Here is a 24127-nt window from a genome sequence, read left to right as displayed (position 1 = left end):
AGTTTGACGCAGACAGAATTGTTAAAACTTGATTGTTTGGACGTCATGAGGTCGATCATGAAGAGCCGCCAACACTGTTCTCTAAAACTGTCTCGTGAACACGCTGTGTAGCTTATGAAGGGTTTTTATTACAAATTCTAAACACTGCTCCTCTTCCTACGTGTCTGAAGAGCCTCAAGTTATTTAAGGTTTCTTTTTTGAACAGGATTTCATCACTGTTTGTTTGAGTGCATCTTGGTGCATGAAAAAAAACAACAACACTGATATAAATCTCTCATGTGATATGATGAAAACTGCATTAACATCAGCAGAAAATCATTTGTTCATGTGTGATTCATGCAGCTGCTGATCATAGTAAGAATGTGGTTGTGGAAAAAAGTTTTCCAGGCCTTTAAGATTCCCCCCGTGACCTTGCCTTAAAAAATTAGATTGCTGTTTGACGATGACTGTTCTTTTGTTCATGAGAAATTTGGTGAAGTAACTTAGAACTTTTCATGATTTATACAAAAAATACCACAACTTTCTTTTGCAATTTAATTGCAAAAAAATGCCTAAAAACACTGCAACATGCATTGCAGTTTTTTTATAGTGAAGCTGCTGTGAAATCAGACATTTTAGGCCGCAAAAATTCCAAAGACAGCTGGTGAAATCCTGGAGAGACTGATTAATAAGCACTGTGATCAAAATACTCCCCAACTCACACCCAGATGATATTTTTGTCCTATTGACTACCAGCAAAAGTGCAATTTTTGATCCTGCTGCCATTTGTTGTTATTTTCTTGCTTTCATCCTGCAGTCCTGACTTCAAAATTGGTTTTTTTTTTTAAACCAGATGGCATCATTTTACCATGTTTGGCGCAGGTTTTATTGACAGACTTTGAGTCCCATAGTATTCTACCACCTCCAAAAATAAAACATACAGAAAAGAGAGATTTAACCAAAAAAGAGGGAAACAATATTAATACATATTACTTTTAGACCGTTTTTACATTTAGGGATATTTTTGTTCCTGGGTGTAAATACTGATCTACTTCTGGTGCACAAACGGTTAAATAGTTTCTTTTTGTCTGTTTTTATGATTGTGAGACTTTTATTTTGAAAACCAACCAGATTCTCTTTGCTTTTTCATTGTCTGACTTCCTGCCTGCTTGATCTGGTTGGACTTAGAGAAACAATCTGAGCCTGTCAGTGGTCAAAAGCACAGTTGCCACCATGTGTTACACTGCAGCCACTGAAGTCATTTTGGTTGAAATGACGTGAGGGGACGATGTTATCTGAGAGGATCTGACTTCAACTCCACACTGTTCTTTATCCACAACCATTAAATACCACCTGCCAATCATCCATCAATGAAAAATGACTGTAAGAACCAGCCACCCAGTCTACTGAACCCATCGTTTCTTGGACGGTTTAATTTCTGACCACCTCGTCTTCCCTGCTGGTCCTCCAGGTACGAAACTGGACCCAAACATGAAAACACAGATCCTGAGTGGCTTTTATAGGTAGACCGAAGCACTAACACTATGTGAATTAAATGAATGACTGCAGTTTACAAAAAAATGTAATGTGATCTTTTACTGTCCTCACTCGCTGGACGCTGATTGGAGACGTTTAGATTTGTCTTCCAAACAATCCAACCAAAATCTGTGCTCCTTTGTTGATTTGAATCTTTGTCTTTCTGTCTGATGAAGGTTCCTCCCTTTCATCGTTTCATATCAACCTGCTGTCGTGTATCAGCTCCTGTCTGAACTTTCCTTTGGACGCGTGTTGAAGTCTCTTCCTGTCCACGACGTCACTTCCGTTTTAAGTTTGTCATTTGTCGTCAATCTCTAAGTCCGGTGGGTTTTCAAATGGTTCCAATTCCTTTCAACCAAACCATCCAGTCGTATCTCCGTCTTTGTCCCGGCTGCTGGTGATAATCAGCTAAGCTTCCGTTGAAGTAAATGAGTCCGGGACTGACATGGACGAGCAGCCCGTCCAGGTCCCAGAGTTGGACGAATGTTGGTGTAGTTTGTGTGGACCGTCCGGTCTGTGGTCCTGGTGTTAGGTCAGGTCCTGGACGTCCAGCAGCATGGCGTCCTGCTTCGTCCTCAGCTGGTCTCGTACCAACAGGTGAGCCACCAGCTCGGAGCTCAGAGCTGGAATCAAAACAACAAGACAGAAGTGTCACTGCTGTGGTTAACAGTTTATCTTTGTTGCACGAGGCAAAGTTTGTTTCTGCTGGTCACAAATGACAAAAGCAGAAAGCTCGCCACCTCAGGGCAAACGGAAATTTTACATTTCACCCTATTTTATCAGAAATAAACAAAATGTAAGTGAGTTGTGACGTGGAAGGAGTGACTCATGATCTCTGAGCAGCTCAAAAATTTGTTAGGGATAAAATGTTGAAAATACAAATTCACTGGATGCTGGTTGACGTTCTCATCAGATTCTACAGTGAAGAACGTCTTTTGATTTACAGGTTGGGTTGGGTGCAGGTCATTGATTAATTCACATTTTTGCGGAAACAGAAATCACTTTTGCACCTTTGCATTACGTTCCAGACATGGCAACCTGCTCTGCTGACAGTAATTCATGTCAGGTTCAGTAAATCTCCCCGTCAGGCTTTTGTGCTTGAAGCTCAGAAAAGTTTTCAATTCAAAGAAAAACAACAAGTCTTGAATTTGATTATTGCTTTTGGTTTTTTAACATGGTGTCGAATTGGAAACTGGGTAGTTTCTACTACATCAGTCCCTCCAGGGACATCATGCTGCAACTGCAACAATTCACTCAAATTCAACCAATCTAACCCTGAGAACAGGCAGTGGTTATATTCTCTCTGGAACAAGCTGTCTTTGTTTTTTAATGAATTATAAAAACAAAATTCAACTTGTCCTGCACTTTCATTGCAAAACACACGTAAATACACAGCGACATGCATCACATTTTTTTTTTTTTTTTTTTGAAAAGCTGCTGTGAAATCGGCATTTCAGGCCACAACAACAGAGCAGGCCTGTGAAATCATGGAGGGACTGACTGATACATGTCGTGTTTGTGTTGTGAGACGGACTCGAACAGCTTTGTAGTTAACATTTCTTTGGAAACGTGTGACTGCCCTCCTCCTCCCGTCTCTTTTAAAGTGTGTTAATCAGCTGCTGTGGAGCCTTTTGAAGTTCAGAGACCGAACAGTCTTCATGTTTTCCAGAGCAGATGCGCTGCGACGCATTTGGACTCAAAGTCGGGAAAACCGACTCTGAACTACGAACGACTTCCAACTCACAGACACGACGGCTGAGGCTCATCGTCGTATTTAGAGCTGAAGTTTAAAATAATCAAACAGAAACCTGCAGTCTGGTTCAGATGCACAGGAGAGTCTCCAGGTGTCTCTGTCCTGAGGGACATTAAAGAAATCGTCAAAATAAATCTCTCTGGACATTTTGCTGCTTTTTCTTCTTCTGATTGGTTCCATTAGAACACAGCTGTCATCCTCCACGAAGGAGCGAGACACCTTTAAGACTGGACAGGGTGTGTCTGATTCTTAAAACATCTGGGTCTAGTGTGTGTGTCTGTGTGTGTGTGTGTGTGTGTGTGTGCGTGTGTACCGTGCACGTCCTGTTGCAGTGATACTCTCAGGCTGCTGAGTTGCTGAACTGAACACTCCTGCAGGTCCCAACGCTCCAGATGTTTCCGCTTGGCAACAACGCTGCTGCTGGCCAGATGCTGCAACACATACACACACACACACACACACACACACACACACACACACACACACACACACACACACACACACACTCTTTGATTGTTGATAATATTTCTCTCTCTCAGTCTTTCAAAGTTAATCTTTCCCTCTCTCTCCCTCCTCAAACCTCCTTCTCCTTCTGCTCAGCCAGCAGCTTGTCTCTCAGCGTCCTCAGAGCCGTCACCACTTCCTGTTTCAGCCCGGAGGCATGGCAACAGTTGCCACCGGCTCCCTGAAGGAGATGTAAGGTCAGAGGTCACATCACGTTTGTTGTCATGGATGAAGGAGAATTAAAGTATAATTGTCTGAAATGACGACAAACCAGTTTTATCTGTAAAAAAAAAAGTGCACAGAGGGATTTTCTACAAAGAAGCAGAATCTTTTTGGAGCTCAAACTCAAGTCAAAACAGCACAAAATTCTAAAATAAAATAATGCACAGAGCTTTAATAAATGTCTATAAAGATGACAAATGTCTTCTTTTCAGTGCCTGTGACAAAATAAAAAATATATAAATGCAAAAAATAGCGAATAATAAAACAAGTTTTAGTCAAGTTTGGACAAAACTGCCGTGTCGCACTGAATTCATGAGAAATGGTTGAATTGGCGTGAATTGTTGCGGCTGCAACTTCCTGGAGGGACTGTTTATACAGCCTGCTTATCAATAGTTTTTAAGCTCAATAAACACAAATAATATTTGAATAGAACTCGTCCCATTTGTCTGGGACACTGACGTCTTTCAGGACATGTGAACCGGCTGGTCCTTCCATAAAAGACACACAACGCTGCTGCGTTCCTTAAAGAAGAGACAGAAAATGACCTTTCTGTTTCTTCCTTCGTCCTCGTCTTCACTGTCGCTGTTGTTGATGAAGCACAGCTGCAGGTTTCTGTGGTTGTGAAATCTGTAAACAGATAATAAACATCAGCAGGACGAGAGTCCATGACTACAAGAACAAAACCGTCAGTGCATCAGTTCGTCTCCACTGTTTACATCATGTTGTTTATTCTCACTGAAGCGTTCACATCAGCTGACTCGCTGCGGACCTCTGACAGCTGTTCCCTGAAGTCACACATTAGAGCTGCACAATTAATCAAAAAATTATCGAAATCTCAATATGGCTCTCTGCGCTTTTCAAATCACGGGAGGTGCAATATTTGTTAAAATGTGTCTTTAAACGTTTAATTGAATGAATGTGGTGAGACAGAGACGTCCTGTTCTACACATTTGGTTCAGATTCTTGCAAAAATCACACTGTAATCATTTTAACATGTTTTTCAATCAAAATAAGAATAATGATGTAAAAATTATCATTATCTCTAATTGCAATATCAGTCAAAATAATCGAATTTATATCAATATTTTTTCAGAATCATTCAGCCCTAATTACTGTAGTGGTGACTACAGACAGAGAGAGGAGGCAGAGAATTCTTTCACTTTAAAAAATGTTGATGATCAGTGACTCACATCCACGATACGATCCAAACCGTGACTTCTGTGGTCTGTCGCACGCCGCCCAGACACTACCTCTGTGTCCCAGGTGACAACGGATGATCTTTAATTTTGAGTGCTGGTTCACATTAGAGCGTGGACCCCTGACCGCTGCCTGGGTTGCCACGGGAACCACAACAACAACAACCTCTGAGCTAAACCTACACGCTGAAAAGTTTCCCAGAGTCTAACTAACATGGTCGCTAACGGTACAAGTGTAAACAAGCTGGCAGCTCTTTCCTTTGGTCAAGTCCAGAGGGGAACCCAGACTTGTACATGTTGTTGTGCACATTGTACAAACTGGTGTTTTATAGTGTAACAACACTGTGGTTCAGGTCTGAGCAGGCTTAGGGACAAAAAAGACTTGGTTTTGGTTTGGGAAAGATCATCTTCTAGGTTAAAATGATCGCTCTGTGAGATCTTTCATGGGTCTGTGGTAGGGCTGAACCATTTTAAAGAAACAGACGATGCTACGATCTGCAGGGATTTAGACATTTTAAAACGTGGGCTCGTCTCTCCGCCTGCAACTGTTTCAATAAGACAAATTCCCACAACAATATTCTGCAGGACGATTGTGATTGGTTTACAGAAATACGAACAAGCCGGAGTGTTTTTTTTTTGTACAGAAATTATGTTTCTCCAGAAGTGACCCTGTGAAGGAAAACTGAGCTGAACTTGAACAGACTGTGTGACTCTGCATTACCTCTGTGCTACTCGACACCTCCTGAAGTCTTCCTCCTCCTCTTCCTCCCACACGTCTCTCCACACTCCCCCCTGACTGTCCTCCATCCTCACCCCCGTCCCCCTCTGCAGGAAGACAGGAAGACATAATCATTAGTCATTTATAAAGGCTTCTGTAGGAAAAAAAAAAGATTTTACAAAACTGTAAATTAATTAAAATTGTGCATAAAAGCAGCGAATTTGATGTTTTTTGTAAATAAAATTATGTTGTTCTTCACAACAAAGCAAATAACTTAAACGTGCATGAAAAGCAGTTTAGCAGCAGCCAGATTCATCACAAGCATGTCTGCTGCAGCGAAGAGGAAACTGGTGTTTTCACAGTAAAGGTTATCATTAAACCACCGGAGAACGTAGAAATCTGCAGCAGCGATGATCCACAGAGTTTCTGTGTAACGTCTCATCCACGGTGTGAATTACACGCTGTGTGTTTGGTGGATTTACAGACACAACAAACATGTTCTCATCCCTTCAGGAATGTTATCAGACTGAGACAGAAACAACAAGAGCAGGAAGACGTACGGACTCATTCAGAGGAGTCCTCCAGTGACGAGAGACGAGTTAAAAACACACTGGATCCTACATGTCCCATAATCAGTCCCTCCAGGATTTTGCGGGCTGTTTTGTGGACTGTTGCGGCCTAAAATGTCTGATGTCATGGCAACTTTTCTCGAAAATTGCGATGCATGTTGTAACATTTTTAGGCGTGGTTTGAAATGAAACGTCCATGTGATAACTGAACCCCAGTTTGTCTTCACCTTTGACCTCTCTCTCCTCTCCTGCTCCTGCTTCTCCAACTCAGCGATCCGCTGGCTCAACTCCTCCCAGTGCATGATGGGAAAGTCCGGGTAGTCTGCAGAGGATGCCGCTGCGATGAGATGAAGCTCTTTCGCCTCCTCCTCCTCCTCTTCCTCCTTCTCCTCGGCCGTCTCTTTCTCTCCCTCCATCCTCCTCTCTGAAAATAAACAAGTAAAACAACAACTTCTGTCCAGGACAAAATTATGTTAATAATTAATTAATAATTAAGTGATTTATTAAGCCTTGTTATCTTGTGATAATGAGATAATCAAACTGTCATCATGAGAAAACAGAAGGTTGTTGCTCAACATGATAAATTATCTCAAGAAATTGGCCTTTTGTTTTCTTGAAATAATGAGCTAAATTAATAAATTAAACTTAATTAAACAAGAAAACAAACTTGATTATCTTGAGATAAAAAAATTAGAGCTGCAACAATCAATTATTAAATCAACTGAGACCTATTTTGATAATTGATTAATCAAAAAAGTCCAAACTACAAGATTAATATTTCGTTTAAGGCTGCAACTAACGACTATTTTCAGAGTCAAATAATCAGTTAATTATGTTCTCGATTTATCAATTAATAGTTGTTTGCCTAAAATAGTGAAAAACATTGATCAGTGTTTCCCAAAGTCCAAGATGACGTCCTCAAATGTCTTGTTTTGTCCACAACTCAAAAATATTCAGTTCACTGTCAGAGAGGAGGAAAGAAACTCGAACATTTTCACATTTAAGAATCATTTCTAAGAACTTTTACTTTTTTTTTTTAATTACTCAAACCAATCAATCAATTACCAAAATAGCTAGAGATTAATCAATAATCAATTTATCATTGCAGCTCCACTTTGTGACATCTTAGAAATGGATGAGAGATGAGAAGAAAATGTAGAATTTAAAAGCTGCAGCTCCAGACAGATTTTCTTATCTTTTATTTTTGAGCCCATAATGACTCTGTTTAAAGTAAAGGTTGACCCCTGGTGTACTAGAACCTACGGTGGTGTACTAGAACCTACGGTGGTGTACTAGAACCTACGGTGGTGTACGAGAACCTACGGTGTACGAGAACCTACGGTGGTGTACTAGAACCTACGGTGGTGTACGAGAACCTACAGTGGCCATGGAACTTGGGAAACACGTTTAAATACTTTATCAGTATACTGCAGATATACATCTTAAATTTGTAGAATTTCTTCCACAGTCTTTTATTTATTTGGTGACCCAAATAAAACCTCTGGTGACCCACCTGTGGGTCACGACCCGGTGTTTGAGAATGATTAATATAAAGGGATCATTCTAAGGTTATTTATGAAAACATACTTATGAATATTATATACCATTTCTGACAATAAATCAACCCAAATCTGACACACTGCGCCTTTAATAAAGGACATTTTTCAATTCAGTTAGATATTTTTTTCAGTACAGGGACTTTTTATCACGATATTTTTTGTTATCCTTACAGCTTCATATATCGTAACACAGACTTTAAATCAGGTTTAAAAATATCTTGATGGGATATTAGTGTGGATTAGTGAAGCAACAGAAAATTAACCAGTAACAACCAATTATTTTTTTAAGTAATTTTCAAAGTAAAAAAATGCAATAAATTAGGGATAGCCAAAACTTCTCTATCTACTGTAATCAGCTGTAGTTTAGTTTATGACTTTATCAGAGACGTGTTTAGATTTTGATGAAACGATCTTAATCTCTATTAAAACTTGTTTAGACTCTGTCTCGGGTGTATGGAGCTGGGTTGTCCCGCACTGCTCGCTGCTCTGCCCGCAGTTGTTTACCAGCAGCAGCGGGGAGACCTCGGAGGTTTAACCCGCCTACCAGTCACATCCACACGGCTCCGGATCCCTCCGACATGTCGCTGTCCGTCTCCCCGCGGCTCCCTTCAGTCCGCCGGCTTCGCTGTGTGCAGCTGACCGCGGCGGGAAGCTACGGACGGTTTACTGACACATTGAAGAAAAGTTTGTAGAAACAGTGGCCTAACAGTAGTTTTAACTCCGTCTGGAGGAAGACAGTACCTTCCCTTTTCCTCCTTCCTCCCCCCGTCCTCCCTCCTCCCTCCTTCCGCTCTTCCCTCTTTAACCTTTTGGCTTCAGCGGGTTGAACAGCAGGAGGAACCCGCTGACGGCAGTCAGCCTCATTGTTAGACAGTAGTTGTAGTTGAAGTACTTGTAGTTATAACAGCCCAGAACTGACGTCACAACATGTCGTCTATGAATTTTCTTTCCCGCCGCAAAAAAGGAAATAAGAAGAATGTTGGAAGACTCAGGGGTCAACATGGAGGAGCCAAAGTTTCTGCTAAAGTGATGAATAAAAATGTCTTTTAAGTCTGTTATTCCAAAACACTGGGTCGTGACCCACTGGTGGGTCACTGGAAAATTGACTTGGGTCACCAAATAAATAAAAGACAAGACAATAAAAGTTTTGATTTTTTTAATCACCTAACAATTTTTTGTTGAAGAAAACTTAGCTTTCTTCTTAAGGTAAACTTGAATCTTGTTTTTAGAAACCCTCAAACATTGTTTTTCAAAAATTTGTCAACTTGTACTTTATCTGCTCATGTTAGCTACACAGACACTAACCATTGACGTGAGCTACACTGACTAATTGCTAATGTTAGCTACAGAAATTAACCACTAACAGACCAACCACTAATGTTAACTACACAGATCAGCTGCTAACGTTAGCTACCCTGAGCAGTTGCCGATGTTAGCTACAGAAACTGGCTGTTAACATTAGCTACACAGAGCAACCGCTAATGTTAGCTGCACAGAAATCTATTTTATTATCTATTTATTTAATCTATTTATTATACTATTTTGAGATTTACCAAAGGGCATTTAAATGTGCATTATTATCATTATAATTCTAAACAAAGATTTATTTTTGGCACATAATGAAGTAAGGAATATCTGGTCAAACAATTAATAACAATAAAAATGATTATAAAACCTTATTAAATAATTTCACTTTAATTCAAGTTCATTTCAGTTTTGTGTTGAGGTAATCCAAAAGTAACTAAAAGTAACCAAGTTACATTACTTTAATATTGTGATACTTGGATTAGTTTACTAATTCCATTTTTAACAGGTAATCAGTAAGTGTATTGGAATACATTTTTAAAGTAACCCTCCCAACCCTTTATTTATATCTGTAGTTCTTACAACGGCATTGTAATTATTTGTCATGACTGGTGGTGGAAGAAGTACTCGGTACTCTTAGTAACACACAGGATATACAACATTAAGTAATGCAGAGAAACAGCCTCTGTGGCTGTTTTATCATTATCAGGGTTTCTGCAGGTCCTTAAAGTCTGAGTTTTAGGCCTTAAATGTCTTGAAATATCTTAAATATGATTTTGACAGCTCTTCTGAATGATCACGTCGTCACTTTATAAAATTGTATTGATTGCACCATAACAGTTAAATGAAACCAAAACTGAACCAACAATCGCTGATGCAAACTGTGCATGTGCTTTTTTGCCACTATGGATGTAAAATAGGACCCACATTGTCTTCAATTCAACTTGTTAAAACCTGCAGCAGTAGATTATTATTACTGAAACATTTGAGTGCACGCGGCATTTAAATGTTTAAATGTTCATATACAGTTGGACGATTTAATGTTTTTTTTTATGTTTTTTTGTGTAAAATCTCAATATACAAAGTAACTAAAGCTGTCAGGTAAATGTGGAGAAAAAAGTTTAATATTTGCATGTGATTCATTGTGGAATAAAGTAGCAGAAAATGGAAATACTTATTTTTAATCACAGTACTTGAGTAAATGTACTTAGTTGCATTCCACCAGTGGTCATGATGTGTTTTTTATTGTAGAAACAAACAAACAAACAAACAAACACACACCAGTGTCACTCTTTCAAGCTTTCTGGTACAAACTGATCTCTGCTCACTAATAAAATTTCAGGAAATAAACCATATTTTTAAAATGTACTCGTCACATCTCTCTCTCTCTGTCTGTCTGTAGGTCTCTCTCTCTCTGTCTGTCTGTAGGTCTCTCTCTCTCTGTCTGTCTGTAGGTCTCTCTCTCTCTCTCTGTCTGTCTGTAGGTCTCTCTCTCTCTCTGTAGGTCTCTCTCTCTCTGTCTGTCTGTAGGTCTCTCTCTCTCTCTCTGTCTGTCTGTAGGTCTCTCTCTCTCTCTCTGTCTGTCTGTAGGTCTCTCTCTCTCTGTAGGTCTCTCTCTCTCTCTCTGTCTGTCTGTAGGTCTCTCTCTCTCTCTCTGTCTGTCTGTAGGTCTCTCTCTCTCTCTCTGTCTGTCTGTAGGTCTCTCTCTCTCTCTGTAGGTCTCTCTCTCTCTGTCTGTCTGTAGGTCTCTCTCTCTCTCTCTGTCTGTCTGTAGGTCTCTCTCTCTCTCTCTGTCTGTCTGTAGGTCTCTCTCTCTCTGTAGGTCTCTCTCTCTCTCTCTGTCTGTCTGTAGGTCTCTCTCTCTCTCTCTGTCTGTAGGTCTCTCTCTCTCTCTCTCTCTGTCTGTAGGTCTCTCTCTCTCTCTGTCTGTCTGTAGGTCTCTCTCTCTCTCTCTCTGTCTGTAGGTCTCTCTCTCTCTCTCTGTCTGTCTGTAGGTCTCTCTCTCTCTCTCTGTCTGTAGGTCTCTCTCTCTCTCTCTGTCTGTCTGTAGGTCTCTCTCTCTCTCTCTCTCTGTCTGTAGGTCTCTCTCTCTCTCTGTAGGTCTCTCTCTCTCTGTCTGTCTGTCTGTAGGTCTCTCTCTCTCTCTGGTCTGCTGTGTGTCTTGTTTGGGGAAGCTGTCGTGTCCGGGAGGCAGTGAAGGGGTTAAAGGCCGAGCCTCCTGGTGTCCTGTTTCACCATTTTTTGGAGATGACGACTCAAAGCAGATGGAGGATTTTTGGGATTCTGGGAGAACAGCAGAGAGTTTAATGTCACAACAACAAAGAAAACACCAAAACATCCCAATAATGTTCCGTCACAGTCTGTCAGGAGTTTAGATCTGCATCACGTTCACTCTGACATTCTGTTTTCAAGAACATTCTCATATGTTTTTATGATTTAAGCTTTATTTCTAGTGAACTTGTACTTTCTCTGCTCAGGAATGACTACATTACTGCAATACATGGTCATTTAGAAGATTTATTCCTTATCTTTGTTGATCTAATTCCAACCAAACTTTGAGGAACTTTTTAAGCATTTCTTGGTTTTGTCATTTTCAGGATGACAGAAATGTTCAACTTATTTAGAGCTACAGTAAGTCAATTAATTGATTAGTCGATCAACAGAAAATGAATCTGCAACAATTTTGAAAGTCATTTTTTTCAAGCAAGAAAATACAAAATATTGACTTCATGTTAGGATTTCCTACTTTTCTGTTTTAACTGTAAACTGAATCTCTTGATTTTTGGACTGTTCATCAGACATTTTATAGATTAACTTCTTAAGTTATTAACTGAAATAATCAATGAATTAATTAATTGATAATTTAATCATTAGCTGTAGCCCTAACCTCTATCCAGGGAAACAAATTCATTTATGCCAAATTTTATTATATTCACTGTAAAGAAATATTGAGAAAACTCATAATTGCAAGGCAACATAAGTCAGATTCAAAAGTTTTCAAATAAACTAAAATAAGTTTTGCCAACCTATAATCATTTGTTGAGGTGACTGATTTTTTTCCTAAAGAAGAAAAGTAAATCTTTGAATATGAGTTTTAGAGACAAAAAAAAAAGTTTTTCTAAAGTTGTAGAGAACACTTTTAAAAATTTTTTTTTTTTTTTTACATTGGACAAAGGCAGTTGGTTGCATTTATTTTGACTGAATATACCGAGCATTACACTGCTTCATAGCCATTCAACATGAATTACTATTTTCATGTACAAAATAAATATTTTCAGTTATTTTTTAGTTTTACAGTAAAACAAAGATAAAACAGTAAATTCCAAATCAGAAAAGATAACATGATAAATTGTTTACTGATTTTTAAAACGTGAAAAGTAAAATTCCTGTAAACATCCCTCAAACATAATCATAAGGTAAAGTGTATTAATTTTCTGTAAATGTGAACTGATGCTGCTTCACTTTCTCTCTTCATGTAGCTCTGTCTCTGAGCTGCAGTTCTCCGTGTGACCAGACAGCGGCGCTGTTTTCACAGCTGGTGAACTACCTCTATTTGGTCAAGGACTATGTTGTAAAAAATCTTTCAAACTGTTAATTTTCACCGGTTCTCGGACACTTCTGGAGCTCTACTCGGTGTTTTTGGAGACCGTGTGACCGAGCCTCCTGAGGACCGTGTGGCCGACCCGGGGTCGACTCTCTCGGACAGCTGCTGAGCGGTTTTCTGATCTCTGACTGGAGGTTTTACTGCAAACCAAGTTAGCTCAACAGCTAATCCTAAAAGTCACGTCACCTGTGCGGACTCGAATTAAAAGTTTCCCCGCGGAGCCGCACAGCCGCGGGAGTCTGAACCGTATGAGCGGACTAAACTTTGTGTCGAGTGTTTTTGCGCGGGGTTCGTATTTTAATTCGCTTTTACGCAGCCGTTAAATCTGCGTTGGAGGCAGCAGCAAGTGAAGCGTAGCTGAGTGTTATAAATGACGGTGTGACCCGCAGACACACTCGGATAAGCGGCGTTTTTTGGAGGGAAATGCGGTAGAGACGAGGCAGCGTCGGTGTTCAGCCCGCTGACTCGGCGGCTCTGGGTCTGCTGCTCGTGAGGCCTGCTGGTCGGGCTTCCACCGGGCTCGAGTAGAGCCCAACGCCGCCGTCGGAAGGTCGGAGGCCCGCAGTTGGTGCTGCCTCCGCCGGGCCTGCGGACCGAGTTATGGAACGGATGGAAGTGGACCAGTGCGCAGGCGCAGCTGGCGGGGCAGGAGGCGGGGCACTTCGGAGATCGAACAGCGCCCCCATGATCACCAGTGTCAGGTCAGTGGTATTACATCTAAATGTGCAACACCGATTTCCATTCAAAAAAATGTTACATTTATATTTTTATGGTTTGTAGGGAGCCACTTACACCTCAGTAAACATGTCGTAAGAAATTATCGTATTACACAGGAGGCACTCTTTAATTCGGCATACTTTTAATACACTAAACTGATATTTAATCTAACCCATTCATGCTTTCTATTGCATATAAAAGAAAAACGACAGTACAAGTCAAATGTGCACAAAGAGAAAACTCCTTGTTACGATCAATACTCGAATTAATAAACATTACAACTGTCAGTCGTCAAAAAGTAAATATATGTTGTTATGAAAATTAGCCTTAACTAAAATTAAAGTATGCATTCCAGATATTTGACGGTTTCTCTTTTATACTGCATTTGAGTAAATTTGGCAAATATCACTTTGGCTCCACAACATTACCAAGAAGGCTACAGTAAGACCTACAGAATAGTTTACTAATTCAGATTTTGCATAAAACCATGTTGGTGAATAAAATCTGATGACTTGCTCCAAATTAAACTACTTAACATTTAATAGTTGTAAAAGGAGCCTTATCTCATCCATCCGTTTTTAATGTTTACAGTTTATTTCCTCCACTATTAGGTCAGTCATGTTACGTCCAGACGTTCAACACCGAATTCCATTCAAAACACATTGCATTTATATTTGTCCTGTCTATAGGGAGCCATTCACACCTCATTAAATATGACTTGGAGACATTGTCTTAATGCACAGAAGCCAAGCTATAATTCGGCATAGGTCTACTGAATAAAATGAAATCTAAGCTTTTGAAATTGTTCTGCCTGTTTTTCTGTAGTCTCCCCTTTCATGCAATGATGTCTAGAATTATGAACTCTTAAGTGAGTTCAGATCTTTTTACATCAACAAGGGCAGAATAAACTGAACATAACAAACTTTATAGACTACATTTGTTTAAGAAAACTTGTATCTAATATTCTGGCAACCAAATGTGAGCAGACAGGATGTCATGCTGTCTTAATGAGCTTGTGATTGTGTCTTTGTTGTGTGTTATTATGATCCAGCTTAATATGTGAGTTTGGTTGTGTGTTGCTGCTTCATGGTGTTGAGGCTGTGAAGAGTTCACTGAGTAATCACTGGTGTTACTGATTAGTTATGATGCTTTTGTAAATAATTTACACTCCAGTAGTTGACTCTTATGAAGTCAGAAGTAAGTTTTGATTTTAATCTATTTATCACTTCTCTCGTGTGTGTTATTATGAGACTGTTGTGAGCTCATAGTAGCTTTCAGTACAAACCTCAGTGATTAGGCTTGTTGTGTTACTGTTCTATAATCAGCTGTCATATTTGACAACTTGATAAATCTGGTAAAATGCATTTTGTAATTTTTTTTTCAATATCTCTTGAATCTATGGCTGCAAGTAACAATTATTTTCATTACTGATTAATCTGTCGATTATTTTCTTGATGTGCTGATTAGTTGTTTGGTCCATAAAATGTGAGAATGGTGAGAAGTGTTGATCAGTGTTTCCCAAAGTCCAAGACGATGTCCTCAAATGTCTTGTTTTGTCCACAAACCAAAGATGTTCAGTGTAACGTAAACGACTCAGGCTGATTAATCAATTATCAAAATAGGTGGCAATTAATTTGATAGTTACAAAAAAATGTATTAATTGTTGCAGCGCTAATATAATCCACCATACAGCCTGAATGTGACTATTAAATTATTCTTAATTTTCAAATAATCCTGTTTGTTCTGAAAAAGAAAATGTGCAACAGATGACAGGCTAATAAGAGACTTTGAGAGGCTGATGAACTCTGATATTATTTGGTGTCAAATATTCTGCCGGCATCCCGTTCTGGTTCTTCTCTACCTAAACTGTTTACTACAAAAACAAATATTAAACTTTTGATAGTCAGTGATTTGAATCATCAGTTGACTGAGATTCTTTCAGTCGAGCATTTGTTTTTCTTTTCCTTCATCAGTCAGTTTGTACCACAGTTACAGGAGAAAACAGGTAGAAACCACAGAAATGCACAGATGAAACATTTACATGAAGAATTAAAGGGAATAATAAACATGTTTTTATATTAGCTGGCGCACTTATTAAAACAAAACAGTGATGGAAGCAGAGAAGAGTGATAGAAACGGAGCACAGCTGACGCGCTGTCAGACGCTTCACCAGAGCGCACCGCGGAGCGCAGGACAGCTGACGCGCCATCAGACACAACGTTTTTACAAGCTTTTTACAAGTCTTGAATTTAATGCTGAATTCAGAAGAAGGTACAAATGATTGAGAATTTACTGTAGCCATTTCATTATGTTTTGTAAGTTTCTCCTCACTCCACAACTCTCAAAATTGTGATTGTTTTTTTTTTGTTTTGTTTTTTTTATGGAGTCTGGTGATATTGTGGTTAAATGATGAAATCATCTGAAATAGACAGAGAGACTGTAAACAGCTCAAACATTAAGATGTCATGTTAATCTTGTGTCCTCAAGGACTCTCTCTTTTTCTGTCTCTTTGACTGTATTTGTATGAATCTGTTGTTGATGTCTGTCTCTCAGTGATGGGATGACGGTCTTTAGTCCCGTGTCCTCAGCTCGGTACAGACGCAGCAGTGTGTCCATCAACCCCAGCTGTCCTTCACAGGTCAGTGTGTTTAACCGTGATGATGCGTTCACTGTCTGGTCCAGTCGCTCATCAACCTGCCGACTCTCATCCATCGTTTGTTTTTCTTGTCCTCCTTCAGCTCGTCCCTCTCTCTCCGTTCTCTCTCACCGGAGACAGACTGGACCAGAAGAGACAGGTGAGGACAGAAGGACTTCAGACATATTATATTTCTCTTCTCTATTTGTCTCTTTTCACACAGTGGGACAAATTACACAGAAACAAGACAAATGTGTTTTCACAGCATCAGAAAGGACTGAAAACGAACCAGAAGGCGTTCAGACTGGATCCAGACTGATAAAACTAAATCCAGATTAGAGGGTGTTGACTGAATCCAGATCAGAGTTATAAAACTAAATCCAGATTAGAGGGTGTTGACTGAATCCAGATCAGAGGATTTACACTTACCTAGATGAGATGTTAAACATTAAACTTCAAACTTCCAATCTTTTCCCTTAAAAAAGTTTTCAATGTTATTCAGAGAAATCAGTTTGAGGAAGTGTTAATTTGACAGTGCATACGGAGTGGATGGGGTCAAAGGTCAGCAGAGGTGTGACTGTCAGGTCAACATGGAGGTTAATAACAGTAGTCTGTGTTCATACAGGAGGAGAACATGGAGATGATGCTCAGAGGGAGTCTGCAGAGACTCAGGTACAGCAGCACGTCTACAAACTCTGTTCACCTGTTTGAAGTTTACACCAGATCTAACCAATGGCTCCTCTCTCTGTGTCTCCCAGTGCTTCCAGTCTGATCCCAGTTCCTCCAGTCAGCCAGTGGCACGACCACGCATCAGTGGTGAGCATCTCCGTTGTCCCTGGCTCTTATTTTGAAGGGTTCTGATGGTAGTGGTTCATGTCAGTGAGGACATTTTACTGACCAGGTTCATTTCTGTAATGCTAAGGCTCATGGGTAATGTAGTCCAGGGCTGCAACTACCCATCATTTTCAGAGTTAATTCATCTGTCAGTCATTTTGTCTATTAATAGATTAATAGTTTTAAAATCAGGAAATGATGAAAAATGTCAATCAGTGTTTCCCAAAGTTAAAAATGACGTCCTCAAATGTCACGTAAGACGCTGGAATCAGAAATTTGTTGTTTTTTCTTAAAAATGACTCAAATTTATTAATTATTTATTAGAATAGTTGGAGATTACTTTGATCGATCGCAGCTCTTACATGTTTACAGCAATTCCTCCCACCAATCAGAGCAAGAACATTATATTTTCATTTCGTTGAGAATTGAGATACTGATAATTGTTGTGGTCTCACAGTGTGAGGTAATCATCTGGATTCATTCAGAGTGACTCCAGATCAGACTGTTCAGTTTAAATCCAGATCAGAGGGTTCAGATTGAATCCAGATTAGCAAGAACATTTATTTATAGAGCACATTTTTTACACAGTCTACTTTACACAGACAAAAAGAAACATCCACATAATAAAACACAATTAAAAGAAGGTCCAAGATAAATAAAATTATCATTTAAAGGGGAGTCATTAAAAGTTAAGGGATATATAAGTACTATAAGTACTATAAGTATATGATATATATATAGTGTATAACATATACACACACACACACACACACACACACACACAAAAAAACCTGTCAGTAGAGCTCAGCTGTAAGCTCTTTAGCTTTTGTTTTATCTGTCAATCGTTGGCACATGAAACGTTTTTTAATTATACAAGAAATTATACAAGAAATTCTAAAGTGTTTTTTATAATTATAATTTTCTTTTTATTTTAGAAACATATTGTTATTACATCTTAAAGTACAGTTATACAAATGGGTATGCAGGTATTAAGAGAGAGAAACAGATATTGTCATATGGTATCTTTTCCAAAGTAGAAAGAAAAATACATAAGATAATATGTTGTGCCAAATATATAGTCTGTTATCCTTACTTTGTTTAGTTTGAGTCATATATTTCCTTATAATTTCAAAGAATAAACACATAAACTGTAAACATCCAGAGAAGAAACAATAAATAAGTATCTGGGGAGATGTATTCTAAATACAAACTATTTACTTTTCACACACAAATAAAGAGCAATCAGGTTCACGGCTCACTGTGAACAGTTTTTTAAAGATTTAAGTTCATCTAAAGAGGAAAGATAAATTATCTCAACTAAAGTTCAGAGTTCAATAAAACTTTTTTTTAGTTTATTTCAGAACTTAAAAGTTTTAGAACAAAACTCAAAAATGTGTTGCAGTGAGATTCCTTTGAGTTTTCTTGAAGAGAGGAAATAAAAACAGAGACATCCTGTTCACTCAGACGAAATATATTTATGTTTTTATAAAGTATTTAATGTGTATATGTGTGCATCAAGATGATAAAGTGAGGAAAGTTCATTTATTCACAGATTAACTCTTAAAAGGTTTCTTGAAAAAGTCTGTTGTGAACTGGGCTGCGATGTTCGGAATTCTTAAAAATTGTGTTGACAGAAAACCAGTTTTGGAAAGTCTGGTTTAGAGATCAGAGGGTTGAGACTGAGTCCAGACTGGAGGTTTCTGATTGATCCAGTTTTTCACCTTTTCTTCTTCTTCAGTGGTTCCCGTCACAGGACAGCGGTGTCACGCCCAACTCCTCCCCAAGTCCCACCAGGAGGTTCAGGTACGTAAACGAACGACACAAACCTCTTAATGGTTTCCTTTATTCTGCATTCGGTGTCAGAATCAGTGGACTTACACTCGTGTTCGTCGTCCCACAGACCAGCAGTCAGTGCCACCGTCAGATGGCCGGCTTTAACTCCACTCAAGAGGAAAGGTGAGTCATTCACGTGTGTGTTCATCCAACACGTGTGTTTGGAAACAAACTGTAAAAACAACACTGATATATTATCCTGTCGGCCAACAGCTGTTTATTCACACATTACCGTTTCACTTTGCTTTTAGCTGTTTTTGGTCTCTTCCTCCAACTTCTGAGAGAAATTTGTGTGTCTCAGTAAGCAACACATTGAGTCACACACAGAAAAACCAAAATGAAGAATTAAAAGATGCTGAAATGCTCCGTACAGCTGAGGGAACTGTAGTCAGGTGTGGATTCATCACTGCGATTAAAACCTTTCACATACAAGCAGCTTTTTGTTTCATTTTTAGCTCAAAAATGATTTTAGCCGTTTGATCGATCGAGACATCTTTTTCTTTTTGTTTTCTTTTTGTTTGGTCTCCATCCACACAGAGACAAAGTTGATGTCTTTATGAGACGTGGATGCATTGAAAATGAACACTGGTCTCATGTTGTAGTGATGAAGGTGAAGATAAACACAAATAGGGATGCACCGATCTGAAAATTCTGACCGATACCGATATCTGATGTTAATATTGCTGTTGTAGCCGATAACCGATAATTACCCATATTGATACATATATATATATGTGTATATATATATATATATATATATGTATATATACCCGGCCCCGGATAAGCGGAAGATAATGAATGAATGAATGAATGAATATATATATATATATATATATATATATATATATATATATATATATATATATATATATATATATATTTTTTTTTTTTTTTTTTTTTTTTGAGATGATAAAAGTTTGTAGACTGAAAATCATGCAATCTGAATTATTGAATGTCTTCCTTTATTTTCAAAACGTATTTTACTTCCAAATAAGAGGGTTACAGGGCCATAAAACACAAGTAACCAACAAGTATTACTTTTTTAGTAACCTTTACAACTTGTAGCAGGTGTGTAACTAAATTAAAGTACAGTTTAACTCCCTAAGGTTCATAAATCAAAAATAATATCCTGACATACATACATACATAAATACATACATACATACATACATACATACATACATACATGCATACATACATACATACATACATACATACATACATACATATGACCATACATACATACATACATACATACATACTTTTGACCATACATACATACATATGACCATACATACATACATTCATACATACGAACATACATACGACCATACATACATACATACATATGACCATACATACATATGACTATACATACATACATACGAACATACACACATACATACATACATACATACAAACATACACACATACATACATACATACGAACATACACACATACATACATACATACATACATACATACATACATACATACATACATACATATGACCATACATACATACATACATACATACGTACATACATACATACATACATACATACATAAATATGACCATACATACACACATACATAACAACAAACACAAACAAATAGAAATTATATTTTTTTTGTTAATTGTTTACAAGAAAAACTAACAAAACTAAATTCATATGACCATACATACATACATACATACATACATACATACATACATACATACATACGACCATACGACCATAGATACATACATACATACATATGACCATACATACATACATACATACATACATACATACATACATACTTATGACCATACATACATACATATGACCATATATATGTATGGTCATATGAATTTAGTCTTGTTAGTTTTTCTTGTAAACAATAAACAAAAAAAATATCATTTGTATTTGTTTGTGTTTGTTGTTATGTATGTGTGTATGTATGTATGGTCATATGTATGAATGTATATATGTATGGTCATATGTATGTATGTATGTATGTATGGTCATATGAATTAAGTTTTGTTAGTTTTTCTTGTAAACAATAAACAAAAACAATTATGATGTATGATCATACATACATACATACATATGATCATACATACATACATACATACATACATACGTACATACGTACATACGTACATACATGAATATGACCATACATACATACACACATACATACATACATACAATTATGATGTATGATCATACATACATACATACATATGATCATACATACATACATACATACATACGTACATGCGTACATACATAAATATGACCATACATACATACATACATACATACATACATACATACATACATACATACATACATATGACCATAGATACATACATATGACCATACATACATACATACATACACACATACATAACAACAAACACAAACAAATACAAAATTAAAATTTTTTGTTTATTGTTTACAAGGAAAACTAACAAAACTAAATTCATATGACCATACATACATACATACATACATACATACATACATACATACATACATACACAAATATGACCATAGATACATACATACATATGACCATACATACATACATACATACATACATACATACGTACATACATACATACATACATACATAAATATGACCATACATACACACATACATAACAACAAACACAAACAAATAGAAATTATATTTTTTTTGTTAATTGTTTACAAGAAAAACTAACAAAACTAAATTCATATGACCATACATACATACATACATACATACATACATACGACCATACGACCATAGATACATACATACATACATATGACCATACATACATACATACATACATACATACATACATACATACTTATGACCATACATACATACATATGACCATATATATGTATGGTCATATGAATTTAGTCTTGTTAGTTTTTCTTGTAAACAATAAACAAAAAAAATATCATTTGTATTTGTTTGTGTTTGTTGTTATGTATGTGTGTATGTATGTATGGTCATATGTATGAATGTATATATGTATGGTCATATGTATGTATGTATGTATGTATGGTCATATGAATTAAGTTTTGTTAGTTTTTCTTGTAAACAATAAACAAAAAAAATTATGATGTATGATCATACATACATACATACATATGATCATACATACATACATACATACATACATACGTACATACGTACATACGTACATACATGAATATGACCATACATACATACACACATACATACATACATACAATTATGATGTATGATCATACATACATACATACATATGATCATACATACATACATACATACATACGTACATGCGTACATACATAAATATGACCATACATACATACATACATACATACATACATACATACATACATACATACATACATATGACCATAGATACATACATATGACCATACATACATACATACATACACACATACATAACAACAAACACAAACAAATACAAAATTAAAATTTTTTGTTTATTGTTTACAAGGAAAACTAACAAAACTAAATTCATATGACCATACATACATACATACATACATACATACATACATACATACATACATACACAAATATGACCATAGATACATACATACATATGACCATACATACATACATACATACATACATACATACATACATACATACATGCATATGACCATACATACATACATACATACATACATACATACATACATACATACATACATATGACCATACATACATACATATGACCATGCATACACACATACGACCATACATACATACATACATATGACCATACATACATACATTCATATATACGAACATACATACGACCATACATACATACATATGAACATACATACATACATACATACATACATACATACATACATACATACATACATAACAACAAACACACACAAATACAAATTCATTTTTTTGTTTCTTTACAAGAAAAACTAGCAAAACTAAATTCATATGACCATACATACATACATTCATACATATGAGCATACATACATACATTCATACATATGAACATACATACGACCATACATACATACATACATACATACATACATACATACATACTTACTTATGACCATACATACATACATATGACCATACAGACATACATACATACATACATACATATGACCATACATACATACATTCATACATACGAACATACATACGACCATACTTACATACATACATATGACCATACATACATACATTCATACATATGAACATACATACGACCATACATACATACATACATACATATGACTATACATACATACATACATACATACATACATAACAAAAAACACAAACAAATATAAATTAATTTTTTTGTTTCTTTACAAGAAAAACTAGCAAAACTAAATTCATATGACCATACATACATACATATGACTATACATACATACAAACATACATACATACATACATACATACATATGACCATACATACATACATTCATATATACGAACATACATACGACCATACTTACATACATACATATGACCATACATACATACATTCATACATACGAACATACATACGACCATACTTACATACATACATACATATGACCATACATACATACATACATACATACATACTTATGACCATACATACATACATATGACCATACATACATACATTCATACATACGAACATACATACGACCATACTTACATACATACATATGAACATACATACATACATTCATACATATGAATATACATACGACCATACATACATACATACATACATACATACATACGTATGACTATACATACATACATACATACATACATACATAACAACCAACACAAACAAATATAAATTAATTTTTTTGTTTCTTTACAAGAAAAACTAGCAAAACTAAATTCATATGACCATACATACATACATACATACACACATACATACATATGACTATACATACATACATACATACATACATACATACATACATACATACATATGACCATACATACATACATACATACATACATACATAACAAAAAACACAAACAAATATAAATTAATTTTTTTGTTTCTTTACAAGAAAAACTAGCAAAACTAAATTCATATGACCATACATACATACATATGACTATACATACATACAAACATACATACATACATACATACA

At 36.8% G+C, this 24127-nt stretch overlaps 2 protein-coding genes across 2 annotated transcripts in view; one reads left to right on the top strand and one right to left on the bottom strand.

Moving 5' to 3' along the window:
- Nucleotides 1–1923: 1923 nt before the first annotated feature.
- LOC146319583 (uncharacterized) lies at nucleotides 1924–9164 on the bottom strand. The gene is made up of 7 exons (XM_084730180.1): nucleotides 8581–9164; nucleotides 6705–6901; nucleotides 5912–6015; nucleotides 4540–4621; nucleotides 3849–3953; nucleotides 3582–3699; nucleotides 1924–2138 (listed from the first exon to the last, which is right to left on the bottom strand). Exons 2-7 carry the CDS (start codon nucleotides 6891–6893, stop codon nucleotides 2044–2046), a joined length of 693 nt encoding a protein of 230 aa, XP_084586306.1. The 5' UTR covers nucleotides 6894–6901; nucleotides 8581–9164; the 3' UTR covers nucleotides 1924–2043.
- Nucleotides 9165–12687: 3523 nt separating this feature from the next.
- The window catches only part of LOC146319582 (P2R1A-PPP2R2A-interacting phosphatase regulator 1), a 30656-nt gene continuing 19216 nt past the window's right edge, over nucleotides 12688–24127 (top strand). The window contains exons 1-7 of the mRNA XM_084730181.1: nucleotides 12688–13646; nucleotides 16216–16300; nucleotides 16401–16457; nucleotides 16923–16969; nucleotides 17056–17113; nucleotides 18870–18934; nucleotides 19032–19087. Of these exons, the coding sequence (XP_084586307.1) occupies nucleotides 13546–13646; nucleotides 16216–16300; nucleotides 16401–16457; nucleotides 16923–16969; nucleotides 17056–17113; nucleotides 18870–18934; nucleotides 19032–19087 (469 nt within the window). The 5' untranslated portion in view covers nucleotides 12688–13545. The remainder of the gene's footprint in view (nucleotides 13647–16215; nucleotides 16301–16400; nucleotides 16458–16922; nucleotides 16970–17055; nucleotides 17114–18869; nucleotides 18935–19031; nucleotides 19088–24127) is intronic.

The sequence above is a fragment of the Lutjanus erythropterus genome, chromosome 11 (genome assembly GCF_056507025.1).
Source record: "Lutjanus erythropterus isolate fLutEry1 chromosome 11, fLutEry1.hap2, whole genome shotgun sequence".
Lineage (NCBI taxonomy): Eukaryota > Metazoa > Chordata > Actinopteri > Lutjaniformes > Lutjanidae > Lutjanus > Lutjanus erythropterus.
Note: the sequence above shows the minus strand (reverse complement) of the source record. Positions and strands in the feature narration are given on the sequence as shown.